The 24,807-nt window shown below is 43.2% G+C and overlaps 1 protein-coding gene across 1 annotated transcript in view; it reads right to left on the bottom strand.

The window, feature by feature from the left end:
* The window catches only part of CALN1 (calneuron 1), a gene marked incomplete at both ends in the record, with an annotated part of 444,970 nt that overhangs the window by 337,326 nt on the left and 82,837 nt on the right, over positions 1-24,807 (bottom strand). Inside the window, one exon of the mRNA XM_079719708.1 lies at positions 10,791-10,911. Coding sequence (XP_079575834.1) covers positions 10,791-10,911 — 121 coding nt within the window. The remainder of the gene's footprint in view (positions 1-10,790; positions 10,912-24,807) is intronic.

The following is a 24,807-nucleotide window of genomic DNA, read 5'->3' as shown; positions in this document are numbered from 1 at the left end:
ACTGTGGAGCTTAATTACCTTAGCAGATCTATTAGGATGCATTTCTGTTGAAAGCTGAAGGTTCAACAGGAAGAATATCAAGGTTATTTTATGACAGAGATGAATTGCTGGTAACTCCTGTTCCACAAATATCCCAAGTCAAAGGTCATGCTTTATGATGTAGGTCCTTCATATAGGACCTACATGAAGGGAAGGAACTACATGTAGGAAACTTTTAAACCAAGATATCACTTCTTCCTACTATCTCAAGCAGGGTTCTTAGGAGGGGAAACCAGAGAAACATGTCCTACAGGGGGTACTTAGCATCGTCCGGTGGGAAGGCTTTTTAAACTACCATCTGCCCTCCTCTTTCTATATCTGGAGTCTAAGATTAGCACCTAGTCCTTCACTGAGAATCACCACCATCAAAAGGCACCATTACTAGGGAAAAAAGGTTCAGAAATTAGAGGTTGAGAAAAAGCTGAAAGCCACCAACATCTTTGAAATAACAATCCAAAATGCTTGTATGTTGGGTATTTTTATTATGAGCCAAAGGGCTCCTATTTAAAATACAAATGAGAAGACTATTCTTCCAAAAGGACCCTTGAAGGTTGTCATTGGAATAAGGTATGTTACCTTTTTTGCCCCAACCAATTGGAAGCCTGGAGCTAAATTTAATGCTCATTCACAGTAAATATATTAGTGTTAGGGACTGTCATATTTTTTTCTTCCTCTTGGTATATGGATTTTTATTTCCTATTTCTATTCTGACAGCCTTTGCAGTTTGTGTTTCTTCTTTTATCATATGATGTCTCCATCACTTTGGGAAGCAGGCAGCATACAAATTACCAACGAAGAAAATGAAAGTAGCAGGGATGGTACTCAGGTTTCCTTCTTGGTCACAGCTATCAAAACACATTTTCAGATCAAGACGACTTAGACAAATGTCCGTTTAAGGAGTGGGCCCTTAGAAGCAGCTACCATCAAAGAAATCCCTCCTTGGCTCTGCTAACAAAGCTTCACAACTCACCACAAAAGACTTGCCCTCTCAAGGCTCAAAGGCAGGTCAAGCGTCTAGGAGGAAAGTACCCAGGTAGATAAAAGACCAGGGTTGTAAGGCTAATTCCCAGCTCCGGAGCAGAGCTGTCTATCTGGCACTCCCACTCCTGTTGGATGATGTGGCTCATTGTGTAGGTTTTATCGCCTCCTCTGGAGGAGAGAACTTTGAGCCATCAGCCTTCTCAGATAAGAATTGAGAGCTTCTCTTCTTGTGACAGTAACGTTTCTGCCTTCTTAAAACCCCACTTGAAAAGCCCGTAGAGGGAAGCATCTCAAAAAAGGATAGTAGGGTGTGCCTCTGAGATTTCTAAATCAACCAGCACAAGTAGAGGAGAAAGAAAAAAGGGTGGGGGGAGACTTCTTGACAAGAAAATATATGATGTACCAGACAAGTGGGGGTGGAAAGGGGCTCTTCAGAGCTCAGAGCACAGGAGGCAGTCCCCTTCCAGCATGAACTCAAGCCCATCACCAGCCTTTTCTGGATTGCTGTGCACCTCTGCTCTCCATGAGAAACACACTGGGCTCACACAGAGCTTTAAAAATATCTCTCCACCCACTGAAAGGTTGATTAATCAGCCAAGTTCTCACCCAGGTGTCACAGTGGTGACAGTGATATATATGATAGTGACATGAGGGTGAAGGGAAGGCACAAAGGGTCTTACTTAGCAGGTGGGAGGATTCAGAACATAGAACTTAAAAAGCACGAGCTCTGAAGCCAGGTGGTAGGCTGCATCCCCGTTCCAACACATGTTAGTTAGGCGACCTTGGACAAGGTTATTTAATGTCTCCCTTTTCCACATTTGCAAAAATGGAGTTAATAATAGTACCTGCATCAGAGCATTATTGAGAGGGTTAAATGAGTTAATTCATCTCATGCACTTTGAACAGTTCCTGGAACATAGTAAGCATTCAATAAACAGCTGTGATGAGGAGAAGGAGGATGACAACAACTGACAATGTTGAAACTTACAATATGGATAGGTCTTTCCCAGGTAGATAGAACATTCCTGAAAGAAGCAGCTGAAACAAAGGCAGGGAAGCAAGAGAGATTGTGAGGCAGCAGGAAATGATCTAGAAGGCAAGTAGGGAGTTGAAGCAGACAAAATGAAAGGTCCAGGCCACACAGGGCTTCATATGCTCTGACACAGAGATGTGCTATAGCTAACACAGCTATAGGCTATGGAGAGCTATTTCAGAACTATAGGCAGAAGTGAAGTGTTAAAGGGTAAAGTGCTATGATGGTTGAAAATTACTTTTAACTGGTTCAGGTAAAAAACAAATTACTACTAATAAGCTTTTGCTGTGACAAAGTAATGGGTTTGAGAATAACCCTCCCACCGTGTACCTGAACAAAATACATAAAGCAACTGTTTGCAGGCCATAAACAACCGGCAGCACAAGGCTGCAATTGCAGGGCAAGAGGAAATTCACATGGTAAGCCCCATGTTCACCCTGGCCCTCTGCCCAGGGACAATTTCCCAAGCACAGTTCTTACATTGGGGTAGTGGAAGGGGCTAGAATCTGTGGGGTCAGGCAGCAGAAGAAAACTATGCAGAGAGGGGCTTCGGAAACCTGTGTGGGGGTTCCTTATGAATACTTGGCTGAAGGCTGGGCAACCCAAGTGCAAACTGAGATTAAACCAGACTTACCAGGAAGCAGCTGCTATGAGGTTGAGAATGGAAGACAGATGCTAGAATTTAAGCATCCCTAGGGGACGTCTGAAAAACCTCATTTAATACCCCAGGCATCCAGACACTAGAAAGACACATCTTAAGAGTAAGGGACACACTCTGAAGGCCTACATAAGACCCACCTGAACAAAACCTAAAACCAAGCCCTGACAAGATCCACAAGGAAGACAGAGTTTGGAGGCTAAGTCCCTGCCAAGCTAGAGGGACTTGGGAGTCACCTTGGGATTTCCAAAGATCTACCCTAACATAAAATAAAACAAAATTGAACCAACAGAAGTTTAAGGTGGTAGGCTAGTAACTGAACTACCTGTTGGAACAGAAAATCAGCCCTCTTCAAAGAAAGCTAACAGAACACAGAGTCGATACAACATAGCATTCAAAATGTTCAGTGTACAGTCAAATATTAACAGGTGTGCAAAGAAACAAGAAAACTTGACTATAATCTAAAAAGACAACAGAAATCAACCTGCAGATGATCTAGAGCCTAGATGATGGGTTTAATACCTAAAGACTTTAAAGAGCTATTATAGATTTAGGAAAATATGTCCAAAGAATTAAAGAAAAATATCATTTAAATGAGTAAACAGAGTATTTCAGCAGAGAGATGGAAACTATAAAAAAGAACCAAATTAAAATTCTAGAACTGAAAAAATTGTGCGTGTGTGTTGAGAAAAAGGGAAAGAGAGAGAAAGCAAATGCTGTAATGTCAGCAAATTAGACAAAGGGTATACAGGTATTCACTGTACTTTCCAGAACCTCTATAGATTTTAAAATTTTTAAAAAGGATTAAAGAAATTTTAAATACACTGTTGTTTTGTGTGTGTGTGTGTGTGCGCACGTGTTTGTAGGACAAGAAGGGAAAAATGATAACCTAATGAAGTGTGTATTTGAGAAGCATCCTTCCAGTGAAATGGAACTGAACTGATACAAGGCTGATATCCTGGACGAGGCACAAGGAGATCACCTCTTGGTGACTGCAGTTGTCTAGCTGGTGGGAGAACCTGGCCCAAGAAAACAGCCATGTGGTTGGAGGAGAAGGAAGTTGATCTGCAGGGCTTTGCCAATGATATGTGTGGAGTAAGAGAAAAAGAGGAATCAAGGATGACCCCCAAATTACCACCGTGGCTGACTGGGTGTAATGTGACATAATTTCCTGAGAAAAATTCCAGGGGAGGAGCAGTTTGAGAGAGAAAAAGAAAATCTGTCCGGCTTTGGATCACTGGAGTTTAAGGGACTCGTGGGACATCTACACAGGACTATAGGTAGCAGGTCTAGAATTCAGGAGGGAGGCAGGGATCAAAGATATCTATCCCGAGGCGATCAGTATGCAGTTGCCCTTGGGGATGACAGCAAAAACCAACCCCGGGGAAAAAGAGTGCATCAGCACTGGGCAGAAGATGAGGGGAATGTCAAAGAGGTAGAAAAGAGGAAGGAGGAGAGCCAGCTAGTGACATGGATGCCAAGGCAGTGACAAACCAAAACCAAGGGTGTGAGCAATGCTGCCAGATGCTGCAGAAAGTCTGGAATAAACACCTGAGAGTCCTCTGGATCAGGCAAACAGGGGGCCGTTGAGGAAACTGGTTCTGCAGATGCGGTGGCTCTGGAACAGTCCAGATGGAGGTAGTCAACTATTGAAGTGGTGCTTTTTGTGTTTGAAAGTTGGCGGATTGATACATCCACTCCCAAACTCAAATTAAAATACCCTCCAGAAATGTATGTAGGATAATGTATGCACATCCCCAGAAATATTAATTTTGAGATGTATATACATGTCAGAGCCTGAGGAGAATTTTTGCTAGTTGCCACACCAATGAAACTGGAGAAACACAATTTCCACCCACCCTGGGAACCAGAGAAACACGTACAGAAGGAAGACATTGGCTCATCACCATTGTTTGCCCCACCAGGGACCCAGAGGCTATGCTGACCAGCAAATCAAGTGGTCGGTCCCTATTTCATAGTAACTGTTCTCCACGGTGATCTATTCCTCAACCCAAACCCACCTCAGCAGCACCTCCTTTCTAAGCTCCTTCAGGGAACATAACTCTCTGAGAGTAATAAGAGCCGTGGGAGGGTGTGTCCCACCCTGGATTATTTGCGGGAGAGACATGAGAGCCAGAATATGTACCAGAATGTTGGATACTAGCATGGGAACAGGAAGGAGACCCAAAGAAAAGAAGAATAAAGGAGTTAATTGAATTCTGTGACATAAGGAGCAAACCCAAGAGGAGGGGCCATCAAGATCCCCCCTCAGCCCAGTAGCCGTGGACTAGATGAACATCTTCTAGAAACTGAACTCTCCAGCTGGGGCTGAAAAGGGGGAAATTATCCCAGGTCTGGAATAAAGTGAAGATAGAAGGAAGAAGGCTAAAGACTCTTTATAAACCTTGTTTGTGGGGCTTCCCTGGTGGCACAGTGGTTGAGAGTCCGCCTGCCGATGCAGGGGACACGGGTTCGTGCCCCGCTCCGGGAAGATCCCACATGCCGCGAAGTGGCTGGGCCCGTGAGCCATGGCCACTGAGCCTGCGCGTCCGGAGCCTGTGCTCTGCAACGGGAGAGGCCACAACGGTGAGAGGCCCGCGTACCACAAAAAAAAAAAAAAAAAACTAAACAAAAAAACCTTGTTTGCGGACAGATCGTGGACCTACAAAGAACTCTCATTGCTGAGTCACAAAGCAGAACAGAAAAAAGCAAAGGGGACCATATAAAAACATCTTCCAATGGAAAACAAAGGTAGCATCAGCTGCGAGACTTGGAGAAACATACTTATTATAAAAAAATCTCTATATATAATTTATGACAAGAAACAGAAGAGATTTTCACAAACTGTGAACAAATTGTTCTCAATAAGACAAAGAGTTGGGAGAGAATAAAAAAATATGGCTCCAGTAAAAGAGGAAGAGGTTGCCATGAGAAGAGCACAGCAGCAACACCAAGGGCTATATCCTAATAGCTACAAACTGGGAGCAACTCGAATACCCACTGAGAATATAATGGATAAATAAACTGAGATCTATTTATATGTGATGAAACACTATATATTAATGAAAATGAATGAACTTCAACTACCCTCAAAAACATGGTTGAGCCTCACAAGTATAATGGTGAAGAAAAGAGGTTGGATGCAAAACAATAAATATAATATAACCCCCTTGAGATGAAGGAAAAACACAAACACAATTAAATGATTATAGGTAATTCAGGGCAGTGGTTATCTTTGAGGAAGAGGTATTAGGAAGGACCTCAGGGGTACTTCAGGGTGCTGGTAACACCTTATTCCTTAACCTGGGTGGTTGCTGCATGTATGTTCATGTTTTATAAGAATTGAACTGTGCAATAATACTTTTCGGTATTATACTTTGAACAAAAAGTTAAGGGGGAGCTACTGAAATAAAATCAAACTACAGAGAAACTGAAACTTTCATCCATAATGAAAATACACTCTAAAGGGAATCAAAAACAAATTTTTTTAAGTGACTGCAAACAACTAAATCAACGAGGTGGTAGACAGACTCAAGAATGAACGTAGAAGTGCAAAACAGAGGAAAATGATGTGAGAAGAGACACATTTTGTGGAAAACATCGAATGAAGATCTAGCATTAGAATGGCAGGCAATCCTGAAGAAAAAAACAGGAATAACAACCATCCAAGATGTGACAGCAAACTAACCTAGGCTAAAAGGAAGACCCAAGAAATTAATCTGAGAGGCTGACACTGTTAGTGGCAAAAATAACGTGAAATACCCACACTCAGACATTTCACAGTGGCCACAGGGAGCCGTGAGGAGAGCAGCCCCCAACATCACAGCTGCAACAGAAGGGGAGGTTGATTACATCCTAATAGCCCCAAACTGGAAACAACCCAAATATCCATCCTGAATAGAATGGATATGGAAATTGAGGTATATTTATATACAATGGAACACCATACATTAATGAAAATGAGTCTTCAGATAGAGGCAAGCTCAGTTTAAGATTAAGACAGCCTCACAAGATTATTCAAAAAATAGCAATGAAAAAACTGTTTTTAAAAAATTATAATTCATGCATCTAATAAAATTCCACATGACACACTCTAAAAGTACAAGATACTGCTAATAAATTTTGTATGTACATAAACTCCCTGGGTAGATTGTAAAATCCTTGAGCCAGGCAACAAAGATTATACTTCTTTGAATTGCTCCTCCACCCAGAAAGCATTTGGGTAAACATTCCTGTAATGAATGAATGAAAAGGAATGAAAATATGAATGAAGAGGAAGGAAGGAAGGAGAGGAAGGAAGGATCTCAACTAATTCATCATTGCTGAGGTTGTTTGTTGGGTGATTTCCAATTCCAGTCTGGCCAATTTGATGCAGCTTTGCATTATTTCCTCATAAGCTTTGTTTAAAGAGAAGAAATAGAAACTCCCCAGAGCGAAGGGCAACTGGAGGTGGCCTGCGTGTTGAGTGGCCCCGTTCTCAGAGGGTAACCTCTCATGGACTGGGTGCCCTTGATCCTTACACTGAAGGAAAGGGGCATTCCATCCCCAGTGACAAACACTGACCAGGTGAGGGAACCTGCCCTTCGTGATCCATAAGCAAAAGGCTGCAGCCACACGGGGCAGGGATGGTACCCAACTAACATCTGCACCCAAGGTGGCTGGACCACAAAGGATGCTTCAATATCCACCAGTGTCCAACACATCAACTCCCTGTGCAGCACCACATGTCCTGTGAGGATAAATGAGTGGCCCCGAACAGTAGGATATTAAGGCTTGGCTGACGCAAGGCAGCTCCAAGAGAACAGCAAACGAGCACAGTCTCGGAAACCGGCTTCCCCAAGAACCAAGCTGCAGTCCTCTGAACTGATTCAAGCCAGTTGGTTTTCAGACCCTGCCTGCCTGTTCTGCACTCAGAACACATCTCAAAGCCCTGCCTGGAGCTCCAAGATGCTCGTAACAAAGCGTAAGCAGTCATAACTCAGGGTTCACCTTGGCAAAGATAAATAAATAAGTAGAAGGAATCTTCCATTAGAAAATAAATGGCCTTTCTCCAGGCTGAGAGCCTGGATTACCCTCCTGAAGGACAAATACAGCATCTTCCCCAGCCGACCTCAGGCCATAACGTCCAGCTTCACTCAACCAGGGACCCCTGCCCCCCACAACCAGGGCTTCCAGGGCCAAGGCCACCCACCTGGACTTCCAGGGCTGTGAGAATTACCCCCCCCCCCCGCTAGTCTCACCTGCTGAGAAGGCTCCTTTCAGCCCCATTCAGCTGCCTGTGCCTGACAGAAACAACAGGATGGTGAGCTCTGCTGCTGGCCCAAGAACAGAGTTCAGCCAGTGCCCAAGTGGAGAAGGGCCGAAATCCAGGCAGTGGATCTCTTGAAAAGCCATGCGCCCTGACAGTGGCCCAGATTTCACAGAGAAAAAAGCCATCACTCTGAGAAGTCTTGGAAAAATCATCTCTTGATTATTCATGGCAAAGCTGGGAAGGAGGAGGAAGAAAAATGGAAAGCCAGGGTATGTGAAAGCCATAGACGATTTCCAAACTTCACTGGGTTAGGCGTCGCAGCCTCTGCAAGAGTTGCCCAACATATATCCGGAGAAAACCATAATTCAAAAGCATACATGCACCCCCCTGTTCACTGCAGCACTATTTACAACAGCCAAGACATGGAAACCACGTAAATGAGCATCGACAGATGAATGGATAAAGAAGATGTAGTATATTTATACAATGGAATATTACTCAGCCTCAAAAAAGAATGAAATAATGCCATTTGCAGCAACATGTATGGACCTAGGGCTTATCATACTAAGTGAAGTAAGTCAGACAGAGAAAGAGAAATATCATATGATAGCGCTTATATGTGGAATCAAAAAAATGATACAAATGAACTTATATATAAAACAGAAATAGACCCACAGAGAGAAAACAAACTTATGGTTACCAAAGGGGAAAGGGGGTGGGGATAAATTAGGAGTTTGGGGTTAACTTATACACACGACTGTATATATAACAGATAAACAACCTACTGTATAGCACAAGGAACTATACTCAATATTTTGTAATAACTTATAAAGGAAAAGAATCTGAAAAGGAATATATATACATATGTATATGTATAACTGAAACACTTTGCTGTACACCTGAAACTAGCACAACATTGTAAGTCAACGATACTTCAATTTAAAAAGAACAAAAAAGAGTTGCCCGAAACACACAGACTTTCTGCCCAAGTCTCATGGCCTCTGCTCCACAGGGCTCCACACAGGAGGCTCCCAGTCCCCCCTGCTGAGTGATGACTAAAACTGGGGGACCAGCAACCAGCCCCCCTCCCAAATCAATGCACCACTGCCCTGCTCTCCACGAGGTAGGACTCCTCCCCAGGACACAGGAAAGCTTGGGCCTCACCTCACTTTGCCAATACACCCAGCTCAGCCTCGGCCTTGTTTGTGGCCACCAGGATGGGCTCATTTTGGAGGAGGTCAGGGCTCTATTTTCTGCTTCCATGTCCTTGTCCAAATATCCTCTGGCCAGTTGAAGGCCAGGAGATCTGAGGATACTGCTCTCCTCTCTGGCCCCTAGTCTGTCCAGACCACAGTGAGCAGATGCTGCTCCTAGGGAGTCTGGCTCTGCCCACATCACTCCCCTTCCTCTAATATCCTCTGGCCTCTCCTCCAGACCCAGCCCACCAGCCGCTGAGCTCCACTGCTCCATCATGGACATAAACAAGCCTCTACAGGTAGGCTTCAGAGATACCGTGCACTCGGTTCCAGACCACTGCAATAAAGCAAATAGCACAATAAAGCGAATCACCGAATCTTTTAGTTTCCCAGTGCATATAAAAGTTATGTTTGCATTACGCTGTAGTCTATTAAATGTGTGATAGCATTAGGTCCAAACAAACAACGTACATACCTTAATTTAAAAATATTTTATTGCTAAAAAATGCTAACCAGCATCTGACAATGCAGTGTTGCCCCAAACCTTCAATCCGTAAAAAATGCAGTATCTGTGAAGTGCAATAAAGCAAAGCGTAATAAAACATGGTATGCCTGTCGAGAAGCAAGCAAACAACACGGGTGAGAGCAAGAAAGCTATCCGACAGCGCTGTCCTTCACCTGCCCCATCTCGTGCCCTTCATGAAGCAAGTCTGTCTTCCCTGGCCCAGAGATGAATCTCCCTGCCTACCATACCCCGTGTAAGAAATGTGCACAAAGAAATCACATTGGTTCAGACCATTACACTCAAGGCAAAGATATGGGCCATCTGGGGTAATTTTAACTTCCCTACTTTAGAAAGTAAGTTTAAACTTCTTGTTGTAAAACAATGTCACCAGGAACACAGCATTTCAAAACAAGAAGGGAAACCAATCTGGCGTGGCCTCAGCAGATGCAGTACCTAGGCAAACATCTGGCTGAATCAACCTAATTCTCTATTCTAAAAAACAAAAACAAAAACCTTCTTCCTTGTTTTATTTTTTTTTTTAATCAAGGAGTTGATCTCCCCAGGATACAAAGGGGCACTGTCCCAGGATGAATTCAGTCACCATGTCCCCAGGTTCGTTCGCATCCCAAAGCCAAGGCTACACTGTTCCAGAGGCACAGAGGCAATCAAAATAATTGCTGGCCATTCCCACCTAGACACAGCCTCCGGATGATTCTGATCTGGGCAGGATTCAAAGCACCATGGCCACAAGTCAAAAGACAGCCATTAACAGGTCTATGACCTCCCCGCAGCTGGGCCCCATGGTGAATGACAAGATGGAAACAGGGCAACACTATTGGAGATCAAGATCCCATCAACTGGAAAATACGTGTCAGGAGTAGAAGCCTGTTTCCCCAGTCAAAGGGTTCCTTTTGGTATCCAAAGGAACCAAAATATTCACCATAGATTTTTCAGGCTACCAGGTCCATCCCACACAAAGAAGTCATTTAAGCAGAAGTGATCTCTGAACTCTTTCCTGCTGCATCATGGTCAGACTTGGCCACAGCTGACGGCCAGCGTCTTAGATGCACAATGGCCCCAGATGCCTCCCTCGGTGGCTCACCTCCCACGCAAGGCAGGCTGCTTACCGTCAAGCTCCTCCACAGAGATGTTAGCCAGTTGCTCGCTGTCGCTGCCAGCAGACAGAGATCGGTTGAGGTAATTCCCCTTGTACAACAGGCCGGCGGTCACGTGGTGAAAAGGCATCTTCTCCCTGCTCACAAGAGACAGGGGGCAGGGGAAAGAAAGACATCATCATCCATTCCTCCTATCCTTCCCTGAAGGACCACCCTGCTGTTCAGATGGCCAGGAGTATTTTTTAAATAACAAGAACATTGGTAGAGGGAAAGTCACAGAATTCCAGGGTCCCCGCGGCCAGAGCAATTCCAGAAGGATCCCAAGTTCTGTCCCTTCCTTCATTGTACGTCTTACTTCATTTTCCCCATTTAATGAGGAACTTGAGCCATGTGGTCCTGGCAGACTGTGGGATACCCCAGCATCACCCAACTGTCTCTCCATGCAAACAAGGATACTCTCTGCTCCTTTCCCTGGCCTGATAAACCCTTCCTCCATCCTCCTAGGAAAGGACTGCACACCCCAAAATGTGAGGCTGCCCAGTGACCACATGTCTTAGCCGTGACCGTGCGGAAATCTAAGTGTTTCCCTTTTCCCAGGTAAAGCTGGTGCTGCACTTACACTGCATTCAAAGCAGGTCGGAAATGCCAGACTCTGAGTAAACACAGACAACAGTCTGTACCTCTGAGAAGGAGCCCTGTACCTGCCTGCACGAGTGGCTCATGAGCATAGCCCTCTGAGACACCAATCACACCTGCCCTGCATGAAATGAAAGCAGCTTCCAGCATGCTCACAGGAAATGAAAGCAGCTTCCAGCATGCTCACATGAAATGAAAGCATCCCCTTAGACCAGAAGAACAAACCCTCCAAGCTCCTCATACCAGAGCACCACCCTTGGGACTTTGAAGTTCCCACCAGTGCAAGGCGGGCCAGAGGCTCCAGACTAAGGTGAAAGGGAGGGAAGAGAGACACAGTTAGAAGGATGGGTCTCTCACAGCATGGAGGCTCCTCAAAAAACTAGAGTTGCCATATGATCCAGCAATCTCACTCCTGGGCATATATCCAGACAAAACTCTTAATTCAAAAAGTTACATGTGGGGCTTCCCTGGTGGCGCAGTGGTTGAGAGTCCGCCTGCCGATGCAGGGGACACGGGTTCGTGCCCCGGTCCGGGAGGATCCCACATGCCGCGGAGCGGCTGGGCCCGTGGGCCATGGCCACTGAGCCTGCACGTCCGGAGCCTGTGCTCCGCGATGGGAGAGGCCACGGCAGTGAGAGGCCCGCATACCGCCAAAAAAAAAAAAAAAAAGTTACATGCACCCCTGTGTTCACAGCAACACTATTTACAATAGCCAAGACATGGAAACAACCTAAATGTCCATCGACAGATGAATGGATAAAGAAGATGTGGTACATATATACAATGGAATACTATTCAGCCATAAAAAAGAATGGAATAATGCCATTTGCAGCAACATGGATGGACCAAGAGATTATCATACTAAGCGAAGTCAGAAAAAGGAAGACAAATATCATATGATATCACTTATATGTGGAATCTAAAATAGAACATAGATGAACTTATCTACAAAACAGAAACAGACTCACAGACATAGAGAACAGACTTGCGGTTGCCAAGGGCGGGGGGCAGGGGAGGGTTGGATTGGGAGTTTGGGATGCAAACTATTATATATTGAACGGATAAAAAACAAGGTCTTCTAGGGGCAGGACAGGAATAAAGACGCAGACATAGAGAATGGGCTTGAGGACACAAGGAGGGGGAAGGGTAAGCTGGGACAAAGTGAGAGAGTGGCATGGACATATATACACTACCAAATGTAAAATAGATAGCTAGTGGGAAGCAGCCGCATAGCACAGGGAGATCAGCTCGGTGCTTTGTGACCACCTAGAGGGGTGGGATAGGGAGGGTGGGAGGGAGATGCAAGAGGGAGGAGATATGGGGACATATGTATATGTATAGCTGATTCACTTTGTTATAAAGCAGAAACTAACACACCATTGTAAAGCAATTATACTCCAATAAAGATGTTAAAAAAAAAACAAGGTCTTATTTTTTAGCGCAGGGAACTATATTCAATATCCTGTAAGAAACCATAATGGAAAATAATATGAAAAAAGAGAGGGAGAAAGTTGGATCTCTCCATAGGGGAAAGAGCAAGCTCTGTTATAGTGAGTGAGCCATGGGGCATGTCCGGTTCTGCTTCTCCATCTGCAAAGAGGGCTAAGAGGATTGAGACGCCTCTGAGCAGAATTAGGGAATTGGCAGGCAGGAGGGGGAGTCAATTCTAGGGTGCGGGTAGGGAACACCCTTATAACAGAGCTCCAGGAAGGTAAACTGGGCAGTACCAGAAGGGGTAATCTCCCCGCCAATGGGGGCATCCAAGCAGAGGCTGAGGGCCTCCCTGACAGGCGTTCTGTGGGAGAGAATTGGCCCCTGTGCTCTCTCCCCACACACATATCATTCTCCATGTGAGTCCCCCATAGGGTCCCTTTCGGCACTAAAGTTTGCATCTGTGCGTTAAGCTGGAGTGATCCTAGCGGCCCCTCTGGGCACTGCTGAGTAACAAGGTGTAAATTACAGGAAGAAACAGCGACAGAAGGCCAGTCTCTGGGGATGACTGCTCAGGGCTTCAGGGCTCCCAAACCTTGCCATCCCTCAAGCCACACTCATGACAGCAACTGTCCCTGATGAAGGATGTTTGGAGGGGGGTGGGGGCCCCTGTCTTCTTTTCCCTGTGACACCACTGAGTGACAGGCCCGAGAGGACGCCCCTTCCTCTCTCTCCCTCCCAACTAGAGCTCACCTCAGCATGCCCCTGTATGGGCTGAGAGCTGCTGACTTAGAGATCAACCCAAGAGACTCTTAAAAGTTACAGGGGGGCTTCCCTGGTGGCGCAGTGGTTGAGAGTCCGCCTGCCGATGCAGGGGACACGGGTTCGTGCCCCGGTCTGGGAAGATCCCACATGCCACGGAGCGGCTGGGCCCGTGAGCCATGGCTGCTGAGCCTGCGCGTCCGAAGCCTGTGCTCCACAACGGGAGAGGCCACAACAGTGAGAGGCCCGCGTACCGCAAAAAAAAAAAAAAGTTACAGGGCTTGACCAAGAGCAGGATGCCCGTTAGTGAAAGAATCCGATCTAGAACACAAGCCGCCTAAGCTCTCTTTCAACTAAGCAGCCTCAGCTCAGCACCAGCCATTTCAAACTCAAGATGTAGAAAAACGAACTAATTATCTTCCTAAAAAATAGGCCACACTTCCTGATTTCTCTATTTCTATCAAAGGTACTTTTCTCTCATCATAACAACTGGGGCAACTCTCACAAATGTTCTGGGCCCCAAACACTGGGCAGAGGCAACAGCCAGCCACCAGCCTCCAACCCAGTCTTAACTCTTTCCACAGCTAACAAAACATACATACATCCATGGGCCAATTGCAAGTGACAGGGGGTCGTTCCAGAGTACGCATGTCTTTGCCAGTTATAAGGGGCACATCTTCAGCTAACTATTGATATAAGTCAGACTTTCCCCCTCCTGGTCAAATCTATCCTTATACATAAATAGGCAAGAACCTTTCTTTGGAAGAAGACTTCCATTACCATCTCTTTTCTCAAAGTTAAATTTCAGACCAAACAGGTTTAAAGGTGAGAATCAGATGCACGAGCTAGGACTGCTCTCCCTTGCCTAAGGCCAGTCCTAATTTGGGGCGCCATGTGTTGCCATGGTCATTTCAGCCTGGACAGATTCCCATGGTCCAGGGGATGAGACATCAACACTGGCTAAAGCTTCCCTCTCAGCACGGGCCCCGGGACCCTGTAGTCTCACCAGCTGTTATTTTTAACCATCATTTAAATCCTTCCTAAACATGGGGAAATACCCACACCAATCTTCTCTAATTTTGCCACCTGGAGGGAGGCCCCCCTCAGGTCAATACAGGCCTGGAAGGCATTTCTCCCCATTTCACCACTCATCGCTCTAGTTTCTCAGCACTTTGTAAATAGCTTCCCATTATCACCTTTAACTTGGTTGCCTGAAGCTTTGGACCCGCCACACACACATTTTTACAGCCGCGGTAACAAGGTTATACTCAAACACGCGTGTCCAAGCCACGTTCAGCCACAGAAGAAACGCTGAGTACTTTGCAGAAAAAACTGGTCACAACTGAGTCCCACTTGAAAGACCAATATAATTGCTTCTGTAAAAAGCAGCTTACAAAATTAGGTACCTATTCAGTTCATTCACCCAAAATGTTCAAAGTCTAGTGGGAAAGAAAACACGTGCAATTGAACCAGCCATATAGATAAATAAAGTCATGTTTAAAAAAGGGAAGAGCATTATACCAAGTAAGCTAAAAACAGCTGCTGCAATTAAGGACTAAATTTCACTCCAAGCCACCTGGGGAAACCCAAGCTTTAAGATCCTCTCTTTGGCTATGGAAGGGAAATGTACAAGTTCACCAGCAAAGAAAAACACAGTCCTGAGCTAAAACTTAAGAGATGGATCCTTACATGGTGGGCAATGAATATATATATATATATATATATATTTCTTTTCAACAGCCATTTTACTCATTGAGAAATATTATTTAAGTGACTGTTTACCATGTGAACAATTTTTCTGTATTTTCTGTAAGGCAGTATGGTTTCCTGGCTAAGAATCAGGGCTTTCTGGTCAAAAGCAGTGTTAGATTTAAATCCTAGCTCTGCTCTGATTAGCCATGTAGGTAAATTAATTAACCTCTGTAAGCCTCAGTCTCCTCCTCTGTAAAACTGGGGATTGGATACATACTGAATAGTATTTTTGTAACTATGAAATAAGATAAGGTATGGAAAGCACTTGATTTAGCATCAGGTACGTTCTCAATAAACATCATCAGTAATTCTTTGCTAAGGATTACGTGAAGTAGGATGCAGGGCAAAAGAAATTCATGATGTGTTAGGTGGAAGATAAAACACACTGTGTTTTGAAGGAGGGTCAGGAAGGACCTGGCAGAGGGTGAGTTTCAGAGAGGAGCTGGCTGGCACTGCACATTAAGGTGCCAAGGGATCCAGAATGTCAGCAACAGAGCACTGGTGTCCCCAGCGCTGAGCGGTGTCAGCAAGCAGCTGACTGCATCAAGAGGAGGGGGCTATCTGAATGAAAAGCACCAGAGCTGAAAAAGAGTCTATTTCCTGGGTATCACCTGGCATCATGGTCACATCAAGGACAAGATGTCAGCAGGTTAAAAACAAAGGGGTGGGTTCCTGTTTTCAGTGTCGAAGAACTGGTACATTTCTTGGCAAAGTAATAAACCAAAGACAACACTCCCATTTACCATGGCAACAAAAAGAATAAAATATCTAGGGCCTCCCTGGTGGCGCAGTGGTTGAGAGTCCGCCTGCCGATGCAGGGGATGCGGGTTCGTGCCCCGGTCTGGGAGGATCCCATATGCCGCGGAGCGGCTGGGCCCGTGGGCCATGGCTGCTGGGCCTGTGCGTCCGGAGCCTGTGCTCCGCAACGGGAGAGGCCACGGCAGTGAGAGGCCCGCGTACCACAAAAAAAAAAAAAAAAAAAAAAAAAAAAAAAAAAAAAAAAGAATAAAATATCTAGGAACAAATCTACCTAAGGAGACAAAAGACTAGTATGCAAAAAATTATGACACTGATGAAAGAAATTAAAGATGATACAAATAGATGGAGAGATATACCATGCTCTTGGATTGGAAGAATCAACATTGTGAAAATGACTATACTACCCAAAGCAATCTGCAGATTCAATGCAATCCCTATCAAACTACCAATGGCATTTTTCACAGAATAGAACAAAAAATTTCACAATTTGTATGGAAACACAAAAGACCCTGAATAGCCAAAGCAATCTTGAGAAAGAAAAACGGAGCTGGAGGAATCATGCTCCCTGACTTCAGATTATACTACAAAGCTACAGTAATCAAGACAGTATGGTACTGGCACAAAAACAGAAATATACATCAATGGAACAGGATAGAAACCCCAGAGATAAACCCACACACATATGGTCACCTTATCTTTGATAAAGGAGGCAACAATATACAGTGGAGAAAAGACAGCCACTTCAATAAGTGGTGCTGGGAAAACTGGACAGCTACATGTAAAAGAATGAAATTAGAACACTCCCTAACACCATACACAAAAATAAACTCAAAATGGATTAAAAACCTAAATTTAAGGTCAGACACTATCAACCTCTTAGAAGAAAACATAGGCAGAACACTCTATGACATAAATCACAGCAAGATCCTTTTTGACCCACCTCCTAGAGAAAAGGAAATAAAAACAAAAATAAATAAATGGGACCTAATGAAACTTAAAAGCTTTTGTACAGCAAAGGAAACCATAAACAAGAAGAAAAGACAACCCTCAGAATGGGAGAAAATATTTGCAAATGAAGCAACTGACAAAGGATTAATCTCCAAAATTTACAAGCTCATGCAGCTCAATATCAAAAAAAAACAAAAAACCCAATCCAAAAATGGGCAGAAGACCTAAATAGACATTTCTCCAAAGAAGATATACAGATGGCTAACAGACACATGAAAGAATGCTCAACATCATTAATCATTAGAGAAATGCAAATCAAAACTACAATGAGATATCATTTCACACTGGTCAGAATGGCCATCATCAAAAAATCTACAAACAATAAATGCTGGAGAGGGTGTGGAGAAAAGGGAACCCTCTTGCACTGTTGGTGGGAATGTAAATTGATACAGCCATTATGGAGAACAGTGTGGAGGTTCCTTAAAAAACTAAAAATAGAACTACCACACGATCCAGCAATCCCACTACTGGGCACATACCCTGAGAAAACCATAATTCAAAAAGAGTCATGTACCACAATGTTCACTGCAGCTCTATTTACAATAGCCAGGACATGGAAGCAACCTAAGTGTCCATCGACAGATGAATGGATAAAGAAGATGTGGCACATATACACAATGGAATATTACTCAGCCATAAAAAGAAACGAAATTGAGTTATTTGTAGTGAGGTGGATGGACCTCAAGTCTGTCATACAGAGTGAAGTAAGTCAGAAAGAGAAAAACAAATACCATATGCTAACATATATATATGGAATCTAAAAAAAAAAAAAAGGTCATTTAGAACCTGGGGTAAGATGGGAATAAAGACACAGACCTACTAGAGAATGGAGTTGCGGATACGGGGAGGGGGAAGGGTAAGCTGGGACAAAGTGAGAGAGTGGCATGGACATATATACACTACCAAACGTAAAATAGATACCTAGTGGGAAGCAGCCACATAGCACAGGGAGATCAGTTCAGTGCTTTGTGACCACCTAGAGGGGCTGGATAGGGAGAGTGGGAGGAAGGGAGATGCAAGAGGGAGGAGATATGCGGACATATGTATATGTATAGCTGATTCACTTTGTTATAATGCAGAAACTAACACACCATTGTAGAGCAATTATACTCCAATAAAGATGTTAAAAACAAAAACAAAAAACCAAAGAGCCTCACACACTTTGACTTGAGAGATGTCAAGAGATGATGCTCTTCAGAGACAGTTAATTTTGTTTCAACTTGACTGGGTCACAGGGTGCCCAGATATTTGGTTAAACGTTACTCTGGGTGTGTCTGTGAGAGTGTTTTGGGGTGAGATTAACATTTAAGCTGGTAGTCTGAGTAAAGAAGATTGCCCTTCCCAAGGTGGCTGGGCCTTTTCCAATCTGTTAGAGGCTTGAATAAAACAAAAAGGAAAAGTAAGGGAAAATGTGTTCTTTCCGTCAGTGTGAGCTGGGACATTGTCTTCTCCTGCCTTTGGACCTGGACTCCGGCTGGAGCTGACACCAATAGCTCTCCTGGGTTTCCAGCTCGCCAGACTGTAGGAATTCTCAGCCTCCAAAACCATCTGAGCCAATTCCTTACAATAAATTTCTTTCTATATATATATCCTATTGGTTATGTTTCTCTGGAGAACCCAGACTAACTCTTCCATTTTTTTTCTCAGCAGTGCCGAAGACCCAGGCACATTCCTGTAGGCTGATGTTATTATTCTGGGTAAAGAGTACCCCAGAACATAATTCTGCAGGGCCTCTTAAGCAACACGACTCAGAGTGTAGTGTGTGGACCACTGCCAGCTGAATACTCTCTACTGCTTGTTTGCAACGAGATAGATAAGGACAGGAAGTGAAAGAAAGCATTGAAATTTTTATAGCAATTTGGAGCATTGTCCCAACACCTAAGCATGTGACCAGTTGACTTGATTTTTGTATATCTTTGCTTTTTTTATTTTATTTTTCCACTAATTCGTTCTTTCTGCATTTTACAGAAATCACTCTGCCAAGGACTGGAGCTTTAAACAAAAAACGAAACAAAACAAAAACACTAGTCCTTCCCCACAAATAGTTTAGTTTGAGAAGCACTTCTCTCTAAAGTACTTTAAGTTGCATCAATTTCTGGTAATGGGCTACAGATACAGAGAGAGAGGAAGAAAGACATGTAGAGAAATGTATTTGAACTTGCCTCCGAAATTTTTTCAAAGAACTTAATTTAAGATTTTTTAAAGTCTTAGAGGGACTTTGGAAAGGAGGTACAGCAGACATAGAAAACAAACTTATGGTTACCAAAGGGGAAAGGGGATGGGGAGGGATAAATTAGGAGTATGGGATTAATAGGTACACACTACAATATATAAAATAGATAAATAACTAGGATTCACTATGTAGCACGTGGAAGTATATTCAGTGTCTTGTAATAACCTATAATGGAAAAGAATCTGAATCTGTACACCTGAAACTAACACAATATTGTAAATCAACCATAGTTAAAGAAATAAAAAAAAATTTAACCCAAAAAAATACTCTATATACAATGTGTTATTCAAACAGAATTATTATACCACATTGAAAAGTCTAGTGTTAAAAAGTAATATTTGAGGGCTTCCCTGGTGGTGCAGTGGTTGAGAGTCCGCTTGCCGGTTCAGGGGACGCGGGTTCGTGCCCCAGTCCCGGAGGATCCCACATGCCGCAGAGCGGCTGGGCCCGTGAGCCATGGCCGCTGAGCCTGCGCGTCCGGAGCCTGTGCTCCGCAACAGGAGAGGCCACAACAGTGAGAGGCCCACGTAGCAAAAAAAAATTTTTTTTTAAAGTAATATTTGAAGCATTTAAATGTCATAAACATTTCAAATATATATGGAAATAAAACTCCATAATATCCTTTGTTTTAAATTAAAAAAACAAAACAAGAAAGGACGTACAAGATGTCAGCTGAAGTTTGGGCCATCTTCTGAGAGCCTGGAATACATTGCTCGGGTTTCTGTCCTCCATTTAGTGGACTACATGGGGCCATGTTGACCCTGCATTCTAGAAGTTAAGAGCCTACCCAACCATGACAGAGCCTTTGCCAAATTCCCCTAAAAATATCCATGAAGGCACACAAAAATAATCATATTCCCAACAGCACCAATGCCAGGGTGTGGAAGAAGCTTCCATTAAGTCGGCACAATTAGGATTAAAATGGAAAATAATCAGTGGTATACCCACACTTTGAATGCAGACTAAATAATAGAGTCAGATAGTAAAGGAATAAGGGGAGATTTTTATCTACCCAAATTCCCTTCTATTTCTGGGACTCTGGAATGACCAACCATGACATCAGACAATCACCCTTCAGACTCTGTTAGAATTGCTTTTTCAAAGCAGCCAGGGTCAAACCCTCACTGTCCTTAGCACCACTGTGAATCAACAATCCCCTTCCTCTAGCTACCCAGGGATCATGCCTCCCAGTCTGCAACATGGCTAGGAATAGAAGGGTCTGAGGCATGGGCCCTGCACGTGAAGATGTGAAATTCATTATGGGCATGAGTGTCAGTACGAACAATGACCTGTGGGGTTTATGGTTTTTCGTGTATTGCTTTTGATTAAGGAAGAACTGCAGGAGACCTCAGATATCCCAGAAATGTATGTCTCCTCCTCAGAGTCCAGGAGCTAAGTTATAGGGACAAGAAGATCCCTACTTACTCCAGCAAAGATGCACTAGATGGATACCAGCTGAGCGTTGGGCTAAGCACTTATAAAACAATTGTGTTCTCTTGTAAAGATCCTGCAGGGGCAGGCCAATTGGCAAGGAGGGTTTGGATAGAGCTCAAATCAGACAGGAATGAGTAAGCAGAAAACACCAACGTGAGGGTCTAAATAAAAATTCTGCATCATCAGAGGAGGAAGCACTTTCAAGAAGAAGTAGAACCAAAAACAGATTGTCAACAATAATATGATACAAGAAAGAAGACAGTTTTACAAAGCTTCTGGTCACATCCTTAAAAATAAGTAAGAAACCAGGGTGTCTATGAAATAAGAATGCAAATTCATAACGACATCTCAGCATATAGTGAGGAGATACCAAGTCAGAAAGCAAAGGCAGCTTGCTGGGAGGCAAGCTGATTTGGAAAAGGTTCTGGTCTTTGCAAAGCAAAGGAGAAATCCAAAAACAGTAGTGAAATGAAAATCTACATTACTGGCAACAAAGAGTATTTCAAACAAACGGAAAATTCAGCAAATAATATAATTCACCCATGGACCCACCACCCAGATTGAACATGGGCTAATATTTTTCCTCATTTGCTTTAGATTTTTTTCAAAGAAATATCTTACATCGAAGCCCTGCCCATCTATGCTATTCCTCCACCTCCTTCACTCAGCTGTGACAACACTATTCTGGAGGTAGAATGTATCTTTCCGGTCCATGATTTTAAATTTTCCTACATTTGGGTGTAACTATATAGAATATATTATAGTATCGCTGTATATATCTTTTAATTTACATAAATAATATCACACTGTACATATGCTTTTGCAATTTGCACATTTCAATCTATATTAGAGTTTAGGGACTTACCCAAATCCATATACACAATTTAATTTTAACTGTGCCATAGTTTTCCATTGTAAAAGCATATTGCAATTCATTTATCCACTATCCAATTGAAAGAAAAGTATGCCGCAAAGAACATCTTCGTGTGTCTCCGCATAAATTTAGAGGAATTTCTCTAGCCTACATACCTATATAAAATGTTACAGAATTTTTCCAAAGTGCTCTCCAAAGTGGTTGGGTTAGTTGTCTGTCACTACATAACAAACTACCCTTGAACTTAGTGGCTTAAAACAGCAAATATTTATTATCTCACAGGTTCTGTGGGTCAGGAATCAGGAATTGCTTTGCTGGGTGGTTCTGGCTCAGGAGTTCTCAGAAGGTTGCAGTCAAGACACTGATCAGGGCTACCACCGTCAGAAGGTGTGACTGCAGCTGGAGGATCCACTTCCAAGATGGTGTACTCACATGGCTGTTCACAACATCCTCAGGGGACTCTCCAGAGGGCTGCTCAGGTGTTCTTATGACATGACAGCTGGCTTCCCCTAGCAGGTGATCCAAGACACAGAATGAGGGGCCTTTTATGATTTGGTCTCAGAAATCACACCGTCATTTTTGACACATTCTGTTCATTAAAAGCAAGATGCTAAGGAAAGCCTACACTCATGGAGAGAGAAATTAGGCTCCACCTTTTGAAAGATGGAGTATCAAAGAATTTGTAAACATCTTTTAAAATCATCATCATGGTTGTAGCAACTTACAGACCCACCATTAGCCTATCGGCATGTCTATTTCCCTCGTAGCCTTGCTGACAAGGAGTATGATCAGACTGTCTCATTTGTAATTGGATTTCCTTGATTGCTAGTTTAGGCAGCTTGTTATATGTTTTTTGGCCATTCTAATTTCCCCTCCTACAATTTGCTTTTTACCTTTATCTACTGGGTTGTTTATCATTTGGGGATTGCTTTGTTCTTCCATGCTATTGTTTTCTAATATTTCAGTTCAAACTTACTTTTAAACCCCTCAATATTAGTCATTATTATTGTAGTTGTTATTGGTGCATGTTACAACCAATGCTTACCTAGACTTTTCTACAAGTTTACTAATTTCTCTGCTCATTGTTTCACTCTTCTGGGTTCAATTCCCTTCTTAATGAAGGGAATGTAGTAATTCTTTCATTAAGGAATTATAAACGGAAAGCTTTTTGGTCATTGTCCTTAAAAAAATGTCTTTATTTCAATCTCATTTGAATTATAGTTCAACTTGGTAAAGAATTACAAATTATTTACTTAGTACTTGGAGGATATTTTGTTGCTGATGAGAAATCTACTTGTTCACCTGTTAATACTCATTCTGGACCATTCTAAGTCTATAATTTCAGATATAGGCTCTCTCCCCAACTCGATATTCTCTCTTTCATAAAGACATGTATTAGGTGTATGTTGGACCTCTTCATTCAAGCTCAATACTCTTGACTGGTTCATCCAACATTCATTCATACCCCATCAGATTAAAAAAGCTGAAAAGCTAATAACTTTGTTTTCTAGACTCCATTGCTACTAGAGCTCTGTATGAGAATTAGTTCCAAAATTAGAAAGCACTTGCACAAGCTCGGAATGTAGAAGAGAGATTAATACAATGGTATGGTGTGCTGGGTCTCAAAAAACATCTTGATCTGTAGCATTTACCCCTATTTATGGTAGAAATACTCCCACAATGGCCAATTCTGAGCCAACAAGGTGATATCAGTGAACATGGAATTGTGAAGAGATGTGAAGTAGTATACCAGCACACCATTATACAGTATTTTCACCATATACATGTCATAGACTAAATTAACCACAAAATCATAGACAATAATAGAGTGTAGTCAAATAATTAGGAAGTGAAGAGTTTTTAGTATTTATTACCTTTGTGATGTAATATAATTTATTTCACTGTAAGTTTATACTTCATCTGAGAATTTAAGTTTATATTTCATTTATCATGCATTTAAGAATGGCTATGTTTAATAACTGACTCGTAAAATTCCTGAAAATTTAACAAGTGTCTTTTTTTCCCCTGCTTTTATTTATTTATTTATTTATTTATGGCCGTGTTGGGTCTTGTTGCTGTGCGTGGGCTTTCTTTAGTTGCGGCGAGCGGGGCTACTCTTTGTTGTGGCGCGCGGGCTTCTCATTATGGTGGCTTCTCTGGTTGCAGAGCATGGGCTTTAGGTGCGTGGGCTTCAGAAGTTGTGGCACGTGGGCTCAGTAGTTGTGGCTCGTGGGCTCTAGAGCACAGGGTCAGTGGTTGTGGTGCATGGGTTTAGTTGCTCTGCGGCATGTGGGATCTTCCCAGACCAGGGCTTGAACCCATGTCCTCTGCATTGGCAGGCAGATTCCTAACCATTGCACCACCAGGGAAGCCCCAACAAGTGTCTTTCATATGCTGGTATGAGGTAGCTCCAGCATGCCGCTGGATGAAGGTCTTTTTCCTGACCATTTCTGGTTGTTTCTACAGGCAAGAAAAGGCATGGAAACACGATGTTTTCCTGCAACAGTGTTCCGCCGTCCACTCTCCAGTTTCCTGGCTGTGAAGAAGTAGTCAAGGTGGTGGCAGAAGAGCAATGGCTTCTGAATCCTTGGATCAACTTCAAGTCCATTTTCCAGCTTTTGGGGGGTCCAGAGGAAGTTTTAGGAACAACAAGCAGATGCCAGTGGCAGTCTCAGTGGTAGTAAATCTCCTGGAGGGTCAATGTGAATTATTCTGGGAGTCATTCTGGAGAGCCATCCAAAATCCAGTCCTTCAGCCCTTCAACAATTTTGTAAGCATCAAATTCCCTGTATTAAATCCCTTCCTTCTTAAAATACACAGTGTGGTTACTGGTCCTTGAACTAAACTTTAACTGATATAGTATTGTATTTTCCAAGTTTCTTAAACTTTTTTAAACTAATTGTTATTGGAGTATAGCTGCTTTACAATGTTGTGTTAGCTTCTCCTGTGCAGCAAAGTGAATCAGTTGTACGTATACTTATGTCCCCTCTTTTTCAGATTTCCTTCCCATATAGGTCACCACAGAGCACTGCGGAGAGCTCCCTGAGCTATATAGTAGGTTCTCATTAGCTATGTATTTTATACATAGTATCAGCAGTGTATGTATGTCAATCCCACTCTCCCAACTCATCCCACCCCCC

The sequence above is a fragment of the Hyperoodon ampullatus genome, assembly GCF_949752795.1.
Source record: "Hyperoodon ampullatus genome assembly, chromosome: 14".
Lineage (NCBI taxonomy): Eukaryota > Metazoa > Chordata > Mammalia > Artiodactyla > Ziphiidae > Hyperoodon > Hyperoodon ampullatus.
This window is presented reverse-complemented; position numbering and strand designations above follow the sequence as displayed.